The sequence below is a fragment of the Anoplolepis gracilipes genome, chromosome 1 (assembly GCF_047496725.1).
Source record: "Anoplolepis gracilipes chromosome 1, ASM4749672v1, whole genome shotgun sequence".
In the NCBI taxonomy this organism is placed as follows: domain Eukaryota; kingdom Metazoa; phylum Arthropoda; class Insecta; order Hymenoptera; family Formicidae; genus Anoplolepis; species Anoplolepis gracilipes.
In genome coordinates this window covers 12,661,846-12,677,144 of record NC_132970.1, presented here as the reverse complement: position 1 = coordinate 12,677,144, position 15,299 = coordinate 12,661,846, and the positions used below count along the sequence as shown (strand labels likewise).

Here is a 15,299-nt window from a genome sequence, read left to right as displayed (position 1 = left end):
CCCCGTCCCTATAAAAGAATATAACAAAACTTGAGAGCGCAGAAACTACCAAGGTTGACAGTACAACCAGATAACCATTTGCCTAGTCAAAAGCTATTTTCCTAAAATAACCATTTGCCTACGACATATATATATTTGATAATACTCAATTATAATTATAAATAAAATGAATAATTTAGATTAATTGGTTAACTTGTAACTCAAAAGAACTAAATCGCATTATACATATAACATTATACACACATAGATATATATATTCGTACAGGGTGTCTACTCTCTGGAAAAACATGGAAAACTTGGGATTCTCAGGGATTTCTTTTTTATCTAGAAAAATCAGGGAAGTGTCATGAAATTTTATTGAGATTTCGGAAATTTTTTCGAAAATTCTCTTTTTGATAATTTTGATTTTATATTATAAATAATCAGTGACGTGCGTAAAACTTCTCCCTTTGTGGAAACTCATTAATTATTGAGAGTTTAGAGAATTATTCTGGTTTTATTTTAAAAAATTCTAGAGCTCTTGATAGATTAAATAAATAGTTTTTATTATGAAACAAAAAAAGGACTCGGGACAAACCGAAATACCAAGTTCCCGCAGCTTATTTCAATCGCTGATAATTTTTTAACATTTCTTAGTAAATTTTAAGCGCTTGAATTCTACAATAGTTTTACAAAAAATTCTATGCCTAAAAATTGTTAGAATATTAATCAAACAAAATTAAATTGTCTGACAATGAGATGCTGGATATAAGTACCGAGGTAAAACGCTTTTATCTCCGCTTGTCTATAATAAATTAATTGTATGTATATGTACAGAGAGAGAGAGAGAGAGAGAGAGAGAGAGAGAGAGAGAGAGAGAGAGAAAGAGAAACACTGAAACGCTTAAAATCTGGCAAGAAATACTTAAAAAATCGTCGGTAGTTAAAGTGAGACGCAACGTGAACTTGGCGTTTCAATCTGTCCTGAGCAATTTTTTTGATTTAATAGTCAGAAATTTTTTGTTTAATTTGTGAGATTATGTGTTTAAAATATTTTATAAATATATATTTATTTTCTTTTATTTGTTTTATTTTGTTTATATATTCCGTATCTTAACATAATATTGAATATGAAGTACATATTCTTTATCATTTTTAATGATGAAGAAGTGAAAATTTTATGTAAGAAGTAAAAATTACTTATTTTATTTAAGTTATTCAGTTTTTTACTATATTTATAAATCTAGCATTTGAAACTTAAGAAGCTATGTTTTTTCTTTGTATGAATGAAAAGCATTAGAAAACATTAGAAATATGTAATAAAAAAATTTTTGTAGAGAAAGTTGTATTAAAAAAAAATCTTGAAAATATTCTTTTTACTTACCTGGAAAATCAAAGAATTTTCAGGGAAATTTGTTTACAAGATTTAAGTAGACACCCTGTTTTGTGTATGCATACGTGTATCCAACATTTATACAATTATTATATTTATGATATTTGAGCTATATTTAAATAATTGTAATATAAATACAATGACGTTAGGTAATAAAAGTCTGCTCAGGAAATATTGCTAAATTATGAATAATGATATTATATTATATGTAATATGCATACGGTAAAGTGATACGTGCTCCTTCTCATGATGCTTTTAATTCGGGCATTACATCGGTTATATACATATGTACTAAATTTAATGAAGTTTACGCAAATCGCTACGCGAGATCATTTCTCCCGCTAGTACGTTCTATCACGGAGAACACTCAAATGCGAGAGAGTAGTTTCTCTCTTCCGTCAACCATGCATTTCCATCTACGTAATTCCCACGCATTTACTCATATAATCGGGCCTCATAATTTTCCCAACTTGTTCGACAAGATTCTAATCGGTCGACCTCGTTTCCGCCCCGAATTTCCGGGGTCCTCGCGGAATACACATAGATGAAAACGTAACGTCGTTCCGTTGACTTCAGTCAACGCTAGAAGGATGAAAGTTGGGTCGACGAAACGCCAGGAATTAATGGAATGTCTGCTCCCGCGTACGCCGTTGCTTCTTCTATAAAACTTAGCACGCCGGAGCGGGCGTTTCCGTCGTCGTAAACGATTTCCACACACACCGTTCTCGTTAATGCATCGGCATACCTCTCGACGAATAGTGACGGTTAGCCGATTTTGCGAGATCCATAGAGACGTGTGCAGTACATTTCACTTGCATCACACAAATACATATATTCGCACAGAATTGAAATTGGTATATTTTTGTGAATTTAATTTTTGTAAGTAGAAAAAAAACATGCGATCTTTTTATTATAATTTTGTTTTAAGTCCGTAAATAAATAAAAATAAATAAATACATACATAAAACGAATACATATACTTGTTATTTATTTTTATTCTATTTATATATTAATTATCGCGTTTTTATTATCGCAGATGAATCTGAAAATAATCATTTACGACGTCGAAATAGGAATCTTTTAAATTATAATGATTTCAATCTTTGTGCATTATACGTTTTTATCATCACGGTTTCACACATAATAAAAATACTTTCCGCACGTTGTGTAGTTTTTATTAAAAAAAAAACCGCTATAGAAATCAGAGACGTTCTTTCGCTGGCCATTTGTAATGTTGTATAATACCATTGCCTTTTTACGTACCTTTATATATATATATAGTGTGTTTGATTATCTCGCTCGTTACTAATACCGATGCAATTGAAGCATTATTATTATGCACTGAGCCTATTATTATATCTGGAATTATCCAGGAGGAAAAATTTGGTAATCGCCTATCAAACGAAAGCCACACGATCGATTCTATACTGTGCACTAAATACTCGTGAATGTGCTCTCAACTAAAATCTTTAACGAATTTAAGAGGATTTTTTCCTAACAGGAAACTTACTGAATATTATTATGATTTATTTTTTTATTTTTAACATTTCAGCAATTAAAACTCTCGAATATTCATGAAAAAAAACTTTATACAGTTTATTGAAGCAAAATCTAAAGATTAAAGCAGCCTATTAATAATAATAAATGTTTATAAATAATAAATAATAAAATGTTTAATTGTAGATGAGACTCTTCTAAAGTGTATTCTTATTGCGAAATATGTTGATGTTTCTTGACAAAATTGCAACTACCGATTATTTAGATAGAACGTATTTCGAACGTATATCTAATTGGTTGTTCATAAATAGCGCAATTTATACGCCTCTAAATTGCATGTGTATACGATCAAGATTGATTTAGGGGCCGAATATTACCGTGAACAAAGTGTTTCGAGCATGCAAACTATGTTTCCGCTATGTGTAATTATTTGTGTTTTGTAAACCTTCCACCTGTTTGTACACGCGCTCAAGCGCATGGGAGAATAACACTTTTATTCATAACTTAATTTTCCAGAAATAAGTGCGTACGCATATACTATCATGGGATTCGAGCAGTGGTAAAAATAACATCTAGCTACGAATTATGAACTTCGCTTTAATATGTTAATTTAAATACAAGATTCTTTTCTCCATTGTGTTTCCATTTCTTTGTAAATAATTTAGCATAAATTGAACATAAATTTGTTTTTTCTTATTTTGATTATATTTTATCTTTATGTTTTAATTACTTTAAAAGCGAGAGCACAATATATGATATATTAATCTAAAATATTTTATCGTCTATAAACGAATTACAGATCTAGATTAACATTACGGAAATATAAAATGTATCGAAAGTAAGGCATTGTACGTGTATTACAAAAATGCGTGGTTAAAAGAGCATATATGTCTTATGATAAAAGCAATATAGTTCCAGGCGTAATTTTATGAGGCTTATCTGAATAAGTCGCGCTCACACTTTGAAAGCTCGTAATTTTCTGAGCCCACACTCTCATACTATATCGCTCGTTGTTGCATTACAAAGCTTTCACGTCACATAAACTCGTAAAGCTCGTGTTCGTGTAAGTCGTCCAGTTCCTAATGCGGTAGCATATAATGGTATATCGTGACTGCAAAGCCGGCCAATCGATCGCGAAAACCTGAATTTAAAATGAAAAGGCTCGGCTTACGACGGAATATCACCAAGAAACGTATAGTGGTAATACGTTTACTTTATCCTATGCCGATTACGATCGATAATTTTAGTAGACATATTTACGAGTTTTACATATCTTGTAACAATAAAAAATGTCGATTACGGAAGATATGCTTAGAATTCGAGATGAATATTAAGTAGATAACTTAACAAATTTATAAGAGGGATATATTCTCTTTATTATCGTTTATTAATTTAAATTATAGCAATTTGATTATATAAATTATGAAAAGTTATATTTAATATGGGATTATATATATGGAATTTTTAATTAATTGAAAGCTTCTTAATCGTCAATTACGATAATTCACACTGTGAATTATATTTCATGATAATAGAAGCTTTCTGGGAAGCGTACAACGAGTGTCAGTATTACATTCGACACGACCATCATTCTGCAGATCATTCGGTTGCAGAGCGTGTAATAATGCGCGATTATTGTGCGCAACATGCTCAGGAAATTAACGGTTCGTAATGCTGGAAACCTGTCTATAACGTTTATTGAGGCATCGGTGACTAGTAAATTGACATTGATCAGAATCGTCCAATTCTCACCACTGACGATCAACATTTTTTTCTGACACGATTCTTCTCTAATGGCAATTCTTCCGCATTGACTCGTTCATGGATGATGACAGTAAAGGTCGCTCATGTACACGTGTACGAGCACGTGTTCGCATGTACGCAATGCGGTAGGACGCGCCACGCGTCGACAAAAGGGTGTCGCGTGTTGGTGACGACTGTCACTGCCAAGTATCAACATTTGTTCGCTCTTCTGGGGGAGTGACATATTTATAAATTTGCTATCACTCACTTTCTTGTGAACAATTATCAAATTGCATTCAAATCGCGTATTGGCAATTTAAAACTTTTCTGACTTTTCTTTTCTAACATGCACACACACACACACACACACGCACACACACACACACACACACACACACACACACACACACACACACACACACACATCCCACACACATAGCAGACACACGCGCGCGCGCGTGTGCATGAAATTGTAATACAATTGGCAAGATAATTTTGCTTGAAAAAAATATATAAAAAAATGTGAGAAAGCTTTGGTTTCGGAAGAAATATATAATTATAAAAATTTATAATATATGTATAATTTTTTTATACTATCTATTAAAATTTATAATTATAATATATAATTATAAAAAATTAAAAATTTAATAACATATTTACGTTGTTTTAAACTTGAATGATTTCTAACAAATGCATCATTGAATTTAATGATTACCATATATGTATGAAAAAACAGATCAGTAAACAAATTAAAATGATCTTGATACATTTAATAAACCTTTTTCAGTACAAATTGTATCCAATTATTTTATTATAAATGGAATGTTATATTTTTCCATTTAATTATTAATAACTATCGTCGAAATGAATTTAATGACAACAATACAAGATTGTTAGAAGTTATTCAAACTAAAACGAATATTAATACTTTATTAATTTTTAAATTCTACTTTACAAAATAAATTCTCTCGAAATGAATAAATATTAACATAAAAGAAAATGTAAGTATTTTACATTTTCTACATTTAGTTATGCATGAGGAATCACTTGTATCACGATTTTGAATCTACTATGTATACTCTATATAATTATCTTTTAATATATACTTTTAAAAGAAAATTATTTATTATTAATTATTAATATTTTATATTAAAAGGATTAAAATTTCAAAAGTATTTCTAAGATATACTTAGTATATTATATGATATTAATGTATAATATAAAGAGAGATTTGTCACACATTATATTAAGCTTTTATAAGTAAGCTAAAAATTGAATTATTATTATTATCTTATTATTGGATTATTATAATTGGATACGTATCGGAATACTAATTCACAGTCTAACGTTTAACATATAATGGATACACCGACCTTTATCATCGCGAAATCGAGAATACGTTTGCTTCGCAACCTTCGCGGCAACGTCTTGGCAGGTACGTTCGTGTTAATGAAAGGGGATTTTGGTGTTTCAAAGTGCAGTACCTCGAACCCTAACACGCGATATTATCCGTCTTCCCTTTAGTGTGACTTGACTGGCGGGGCACCCAGAATAGCTGAGTCACGGTCAAAGTCAGATACGTGCATGATATCCGCAAGGGGAGGGAGGGAGAGCAGAAAAACACGATCGACGACAGAAACGTCCGGTTCCGGTATCGTGGGGAAACGCGGCTTTCCCCCAACGGGGAAACTCTCCGTTAATTACTGCGCGTGAAAAAACACACACCAAAATATATCGATGACATCGCTATTTCTCTTGTACATGTACAGGATTCGATGATTTATTGCACATCGTACATTGCAGATCTTTGTCTATAAAATTGTTTTGTCATTTCAGGGAGGGTTTGATGTTAATATATATTGATAACGCATTGAATAGCTATCACTATTGTTATTGTTATGAAATTATAATTTTTCATTAATCATTTCCTTACTAATGATTAGTGTTTCTTAACAGTCATGTAATTAGTACTATTTTATACTCTGTATTTGTTAAGATATTATTTTATTTTCAAATTTTTCTTCGTAATATAAATATATAATTTTAAATATTTACATTTAGTAAAGTTATCAATAAATGAAAATTCTGCAAATATTTTTCATATACATTTTTATTTGATATTAACTGACGCTAATTCAATTCATCGAAATATCGCAATTGAATAGGATAGAGCGACACGTATTCAGACTCGCGATTCACTCGATCTTAACGATGATGCGAAGCGACGTTCGAGTATTACGTTCAGCGTTATCGGCCAAATGTAGGACATTCAACTTATTGCGAGACGCGAGATCCTAAACTCAACTCGGAAGAGCGCGGAACCATTTACGGTCAGTAACATAGTTATATGACCGCTTCTCGTCTGTGCGATATTACGTTGCCATTCAAAGAGTCCCGCTACCAAATGCACCTCCGGGAACTGGATAAACGAGCTCCTTGTACGAGCTCCATAATCAACATAAAACGGACAAATGGAGGATTCGTCACGTGATCGCACTTTTACGCAACTTTATCTCGGAAACGCAGCGTTCGTTATTCGTTATAAAACGTGCTCGAAAATAAATTGCGGCGAAGGCTTCGAGACGACGAAAGTAGAGATCGTTATGATAACGTTGGCGATCACGGTGGAATCGCCAATGTAAAACATTAAGAGCACACACATACACATACACACTTTTCGATGCTTCAAACAGCCCTTTGAAGGTCGCCGGTTCAATATATGCCGTTCTCCCGACATCGGGAAGTCAGGAAGTTTCACTTTGATCGAGAGCCACGGGAATGATGCAAACGAGGGTTCATCGTGCTCGACCTAACGAGGATTCATTTATCTCTCGGCTGGTGTATAAACGTAAATTCCGCCGCGTTCTGTCCCTCTCTTTCTCCAACTTATCCTCCGTATTCCACTAAATGTCTTTTACCGAATCCGCGCGCTTTTAATTGTACAACGTGAGTATGGTAATTAGCCCTCCTTATTTATAAATGAAAAATCGATGTCCGCGAGACAGGGCGTGTAGCGTTTTATGTAAATGTTGTCTCCGCCAAGGATTGTATCCCGCTGTACAATTTCTCATCGCGGCGTTCCTTAATGTCTAAGGATTTGTCACGACTCATCCGTAATCGCGTTATTTATTCTCGCTGCGAAGCGGATCTTTCAGTGGATTGTTTCAGTCACTGTGTGCATGTATTACTATATTATCTCCAACTCAGTTTTTATATCAACATAAATTTTTACAGATTTTTAAGATTTTTTTTTTTAATATTTTGATCCACGATATTTGGCAAAACTAATTACGAGAATTTGTTAATATAAGTTTATCACTGTATTTAAAAAAAAAAAGTCTTCTAGTATTTAATTTATCAGATATTTATTTATTTGTTACAGAAGCAGCGCAGATTCTTCAGCATAAGAGAGTCAGGCGGTTTGCCATTTTTTGTGAACTGCGACGGTCAATAAAAACGGTAATGTAACGCAGAATCTGTTCAATTAAGCACGTATTGAAAATACAAAATACTACAGGGGGAATAATCGATGCGTTTAAATAGGAATTAAAATATTGCTCGTATTTGAGCCCCCCGGCAGTCTCATGTCATCAAACGTGTTAATGACCGTACTAATGAATCACGCGCAGTAACCTCGGTACCGACGCTCGATTATATTACATGTGATTGACATTAATCAAGTGCGCTGAAATTTGATATAACGATTTAAATTACGTTTTTCATGCGTCGCGTATCGCCAATAGGGTGATATTCGGGTTGATATTTTGCTGCTGTTGCATTCCGAATATTTCGCGCAACCGGATAATATCGGTCGAGCAAATATTTAAAATGTTGTTTATTCTGGTGACGTCATTAGTGCGTTATTGCGTCCGCATTGTAGGCTATTGGTTGCTACACGAGATTGCTGGTTATCGTATCGTCCGTCAGAATTATAGCGATGGTTTCGTCACATTTCGCGGTTTATTGAACGATCTTCATATTAAGCTTTATGACATGATAACGTGTTAATTTAGATTACTAGTCTATTGTCGTAATTTAAATTATCAATATATAAGCTATCTTTTTGAAGATTTTAGAAGATTAATTAAATTACAAATTGTTTTTTGAAACGTCTGCTTTAAAGTTAGTTTTAATTTGATGATGACGACGATCGATTTCGAGAAAGATTGATTAAACATTAAATTAGTAAATGCGAGTTAAAGTAAGATTAAAACAAAGCAGCATTTCTTGTCTTACAAATTTTGAGCACTTGATAAATTTACAATATTTTAAAATATGAATTAATTTGATGCAAGTCAATTTAATGCATTTAGACAGCTATTAAGCTTCTTTTTAGCTTTAAATTTAAAATACAGCTGTGAAATGGAAATCTTAACGTCGCAAAATACGACGTTCTTCATCATGAGGTAAGATCTATTTCACACTCGTTTCTTTGAACACCGGTACTACGTATATTGGAAATTCTCTCAACAGTCCTTTAAATTCCTTCGAGTTTACGATTTATATATAGCTACGGGTAAGTACGAAGTGCCAAATAAGAGAAAGAGAGTATCTTCGTGACGATTCCCAGTTGGGTATTCGCGCTTTAGGGGAATGCGTGACGATGCGTGCGATTAGAGGTAGCCTATATACGAGAGAGATCGGGATACATGTGACATTATTCCCACGAGTAACGCGACAGGCATTTTCGATTGTGGTGCAATATCTCGTGGAATCGAGACCGGTAATATTTCCATGAGAAGCGTTAACGACGTTGCCGAGATTCCACCGTCTTTGCGCGACTCTACCTCCCTGCGCGGCTGTAAATACATTTCTTTCGTCGGGAAACGCCATGCCTGTTTCGCGCGTCCCTGAGGAAATCGACTCCGAGCGGCGGACAGCCAAGTTTGGAATTTTCAACTTTTGCAACGGGAAAAAGTAGGATTATGGGGTGCAAAGAGAAAGTTATATCTGTTTCGACATCCCTTAAATCCAATGTTTTCATTATTCAACGCAACTTTTGCGCTTCGCTCTGCTACATTAACTTATGTAATTTTCGATAAAAAAGAGAACTCATACATTCCTATTATTATATTATATTATAATCGCATGTGAATGGTATATTTAACAAATTTAAAAATATATTGTTAAAAAACATTATTTTTTGAAATTATATAGTTATAATAGAATTTTAGTATCAGAATTTTGTTTGAAAGAGAGCTATTACAAGCTAACCAATAATTTCTTATCTTATTTAATTTTTTAAAGATATTTTCTCTAAATATATGAGAATTTAAATATTGCTTTATTTCTTAAAATCGCTTTTAGACTACTATAAAAAATAATTATATGTTTGCAGGAAATTATTTTACATTAATTCGATAATTTTTTGTCTTACATATGTTATCATATAATTTCCAAAAAATGAATAACAAATAATAAATTTACATTTGTGCGAGTCGATCATGGGACAGATGGGGAAGTAGAAGTACATATTCGCAGTTATTATGCAGAAAATTCGTTTTGGATTGTGAATATTGAGAATCCTTCGAATACATATATCTGAATGGATGTAAGTGTAGACACTTTTACGTTTTCAAATCCTTCTTTATTCAATGCAATTACCTCCTTGCGCTCGGATATCCGATGTTCTACCCACTTTGTATTCAAATTCACGTATGCCATGTCGGAAGCACTCACGTGCGAACAAACCGCTTATTCCTTATTCCACGAACGAATATAAACTATTCACAAACGATACGAGTGGAATACAGAAAGTACCTATTTATTCGATCGACGGGCGTTCAGTCCTTACGGTGCTTATCAAACTGAGAGCACAGAGCGATTCGTACTTTCTCGTCCTGAAATATTTCTTGAATAAAATACTTTTTGAATAACTTTGTCGCTTATTTAATCACAAATTTTGTTAATTCTTCGATTTTTCCATTTTTCGACTCTTTGCTTTTTCTTCGCTTATTGTTTCTTCCTCCTCGTATTTCGCCTTTCTGCCTTTTCTTGTCACGCTTGTTGCGGATATAAGCGAGGCGTTGACTATAAAATAATGAAAATTTATGACTCCCCATTTAAGGTTTCACGGTGAATGAAACGCAAGGGGTACGCAATTTGTAGAGCTTTCAGGGAGCTTTGCCCCTGGCCTGTGATGAAAATGGCGGAGCAACGGTGACAATTACCAGGAACCTTGTCACCCTTCTCGGCTGCTTTCTCTTGTCTTCTCCTTTCTCTCTCTCTCTCTCTCTCTCTCTCTCTCTCTCTCTCTCTCTCTTTTTCTTTCTCCTCTTTGCTCTGTCTCTCTCTCCCTCTTTGTTGCTAGCACCTCCGTTACAGGTGTTCTCGCTTCACTGTTGTAACTGGATAGACACCTCGATCTCCTTGATCGTTTCTTCGTTATTTACAACGACGAGTCTCAGAAACGAAGTCCTCTACGTCGTTTACGCGAAATAGAATGATCTTCGACCTGCTAGCATTTGCAGCACAAAATGCGCGAAAAACATCATCAGCACAAACTAAACTTTCTTACAAGCATCTACGCTGCATTTTTTAGATAACACTATTTTTGAGAAATAACTTTATTTTCAGAACTTTATTCTCAGAACGTTTTCTAAAAAAGAATAAAATATTTTTTACAAGATAAGACTCTTTAATCTTTTTTCACATATCTTTTTAGTATTTTATGTTTTCTAAAGTACCTTTGAATCAATGATACGCATTGATAATGATACGCACGATCAATGATTTTATTGAATTAAAACTTTCTATAGAAGCTCTTGGTAGAAAGTCTGTATGCTTTATTTTATTCCGCTTTTGTATGCCGCCCTAATCGTATTTTTTGTTTTATAATTTATATACTTAATTTGTTCCCCTGACACATTTACATTGTTTAATTACAATACTTTTTTACAGCTTATCGACTGTTGAATTATTGAAATATGAAAAATGTGCCTCACATCATTCGCGTACTATAATTGCTATAATTGCTACTTTACATTTATTTGACGATTCGTTTATTAAATAATAATGTGTTTAATAACAACGTTTTTGCATACGGCAAAAAATTATTAAATAAGTAAATTGCGACCTAACTAATAATCGTCGAGATGCTGGAACGTAAATTCTAAAATCTACCGAGAGCATGTTGTAAATGTGATATTTTAAAACTTTCTTTTTTTATTATACTTCTTGATAAAGCCAATTTTCGTGAATGTCAAGCGTAAAAGGCGATAATCACTAATACTTTGACGGTGCTTTTTGCCTTCTCTCTTTGCTACAATTCTCCCGACTTTAATTCCACGGCACAACTTCCACCTTAATAAACCTTTGCCTTCGTGTCGAGGGTGAGAGCGAGCTCAGCCTTCGTCAAGACTGCTTTGTCGCCGACGTTGCGTCGTGAAAGTGTCGCGACCTTGGCCACTATGCGGGAACGAGCGTGGAAAAGAGGGCCTGGACCCTTGTTGATGATTTAGACCCTCGCCCGCAGTGCGGCTTGAAATTTCCAGAACGCCACGGTAGGTGGATGGAGGAGTTACGCTTATTAATTGACGATTTATAATTGCCGGGAGCTAGTCCGGTTCGCTGTATGGGGGCGAGACCGAAGTTGCGTGCGCCCCCCCCCCCAAGGTGCTGCCGCTAATAGGTCGGTATCTCGACGTTTAATTAGCCTGCCGCGAGATGTATGGATCCCTTCGTGCGCGCTACGTTTCTTGCTGCCTTTCTCCGACCACTTTCTATATATTTCTTCGTCTTACCACAAATATCTAAAGTTGCCTACCGTAATTATCCGAATATTGTTTCGCCCCCTTGGCAAAAGTGCCTGCTTTCTTGCAGCTACGCGTGTCTCTACGCCTAGTATAAGGAAGCACGTACACAACCCACGTATTTCTATTCCGACGTGGCTCTCGTGAAATTAAACCGAGAGTCCATCGTTTCCCTCTTTCGGTCGGGTCGCTGCTATAAACTTCGCCAGTTTATTGTTTCCCGCGCGCAGAGTAATTTAAAGGATCCATCCAGCAGGCCAGGGCCGCACCAGACAAAGTCGACGATTATCCCTCGAGCCTTGCTCATAATTGATTCTCGTGCAAACACGACTTTTAGTGAAATTTGATATTCTAAGATAAATGTTGCATCGAGTGCGTGAATTTTCATTTGCGTTCGTTTGCTATCTAACAATAAATCTATTATAAGTTCGAAAGAAATATATATAGTTTGTTGGTTAGTTAGTAAAAAATTTTATTTTAAAATGAATAGTGTAAAAATACAATTTTTTTGTAGAAAGTTATATAATACAATTTTATTTCAAAAATAATAATATGAATGCCTTACTTAAATAGTTAAGACTCTTTAAATATTATCTTTGAATATATTAATAAAATCCACTTGAAAATTTACTTGAAATTAATTACAAAATAAGATTTCTCTTTCATTATGTGCCTTGTCCATTCATCATGTCTTATGTACTGTATCCCGCTGGGTTTATACGCCCGATTACTTTAATTCAGGACCTACGACGGCGATAATTCATTGCGCGGTATAGGGCAGTGATTTCGGCCTTAGGCCCGGTTATTTGTAACCGACGATCATCCTTCTCCGGCTCGTCGCCGACACCCCTTTTCCCTGTTCTCCATCCTCGTTGTCTGTCCATCCGTGCGACGCCCACACACATTCGAGCACCACCCTTCGAGATCGCTATCGTGTTTTTAAGGTCTATTCGGAAACGTGCACACTGCTGACGTTTCGTTTCGACTCGACTCGTCAAGAAAGGATGGTCTAAATACTTTAATGACAACGAGAGGATGCAATAGATTAATGCAACGACCGACTTTTCATTGCCTAAGGAGTAGTTTGCATAGTTTGGGAAAAAAGTGTATTACGAAGTACGTAACTGGTTAGAAACAACGAGCTCCGTGCTTCGTTGTTGCCGTGGAAGCTCGATCACCCTTGGGGATATCTTCGTGCTAAGCAACTATAATAAATTAAAGCGCACGGGTGGTCTCGTGATATCAGGCAACGTTCGACTCTCCTACACGGTACTTTATGTTAATTGATCCTTGCACCTTTATTGTGGATCTCGAAGATAAGGTTGATGAGATAGAAGGACAACTTTATTGCAAGTAAAAATGACTTGTTAATTCAGAACAGCGTTAAGCTCTCAAATCTTACTCGTGCTCGATTTATCCGACTTGTACGTACTTTGTAACGGAATATTAATAGATTAGGTTGCGATTTTTCAAATCTTTTACATGGCGAAGGTAATAACACGGTATTTTATAATATTTAATATAACAAATATTTTCTGTTTTGCGCAATATGTTTTTAGTTTTTTAAAACAAGAATGTTTGAAAATGATTAATAAGAAGAAAAATTTATATAAATAAAAATACAAATTTTCTACGTAGCTTTGTTTTCGCTTCTATCTCTTCATCATTTTATAAATATACTCGCATGCAAATTGATACGAAATGATTAATTATATACAAATTCAACAAATTGTATCCGATTTCTCCACCTTATTTATTTTATATAAAATTTCACTCTTAAATATAATAGGTATACGCTACAAGAAAGACCAGTGATCACTGTAGATGAAATATATTCAGATAATTACGATTCGAAACTCAATAAATTTTCATAATTAAGTAAACTTTCATAAATTAATGCGCATATGATAATGTATTCTAAGTAAATCTACTAAATTATTCTACTTCTAATTATTATTAGTTTATTTTCTTCGACGTTTTACATGTAAAAGCTGAATTTTGTACAATTGCTATGATTAGATTTAAAAAAATTTTGCAAAAGTAGATAATATTTATGAAGATATACTATACTTAAGTAGTTTGGTTTGTTATAGTAAACTATTGCACTATCAGCAAGGGCGAATATATTGAACTTTATTATTTATATACTTATTATCGTACACTCTTTTATCACACTCAATTTCTTATTTTAACGGCGCTTTAAACGCTGCGTGCCTCGGGGCTGTCGCAGGCAATAACGAAATTTGCCTTCCCGACTTTTACCCCTCTCTACCGTCGCTCTCTCCTTTCTCCCGCTTCCTCTATTACCATCGCTCTTTCCCTCCCCATCCCAGTCGGCGTCTTGCAAATCGCATCCGCATCTTTTTTTCTCCGCGTCGCGTTTTCGCGAGGTATGCAAATGGAACTTTCAGCGCCGAAAGGCGTAATAAACGCGCGCTGCCATCGCGGCATTTTACCTGACGACGATTTTTGTCCCGTCTGGTGGGGGGGGGGGAAGAAAGAGGGAGAGGGGGAGGAGGGAGCATTGTAATCGGCCGCATTGATATCATTTCCTTCTGGAATCGAGCGTCCCTGAACTTCTGTTCTTCCACCGTTCTCTTGGTCTCTGTTAGTTTTCTGGCTCGCTTTTTTTTTTCCTTCGCATTCGTCCCGTTCGTTTCGCGTTGCTTCTTCGACATCGGGCTTTTCAGGTTCGACTGGGTATACCCGCTGCATATACCGCGCACGTGTCCGGAATTTTACGGCAGAGCGATTAGATTTCGGATTTACCCCGCATCTCCGCGTCGCACGATATCAGGTGTACTTTCCGAGCGCGCACGCGAGCAAGTACTTTCATTCTCCAAGTATACCTCGATTCTTCGGCTACCCCGAGCTTTCAAAGGGATAGCGAAAGAGTCAAAGTATCTGCTCGAAAACGTGGTTCGAATTTTGTAGCTA

General features: G+C 34.9%; 2 protein-coding genes across 8 annotated transcripts in view; one reads left to right on the top strand and one right to left on the bottom strand.

Moving 5' to 3' along the window:
* Ten-m (teneurin transmembrane protein Ten-m) overlaps positions 1-15,299 on the bottom strand; it is a 575,864-nt gene that overhangs the window by 264,468 nt on the left and 296,097 nt on the right. The gene's annotated exons all lie outside the window — the stretch shown is intronic.
* Positions 1-15,299, top strand: part of LOC140667039 (uncharacterized) — a 168,514-nt gene that overhangs the window by 34,554 nt on the left and 118,661 nt on the right. The window contains exon 2 of one of the 2 annotated variants that reach the window (XM_072894670.1): positions 7,994-8,070. In XM_072894670.1, the coding sequence (XP_072750771.1) occupies positions 7,994-8,070 (77 nt within the window). Of the gene's footprint in view, positions 1-7,992; positions 8,071-15,299 lie in introns of those variants that run through there. The other variant, XR_012046924.1, reaches the window with a different exon arrangement.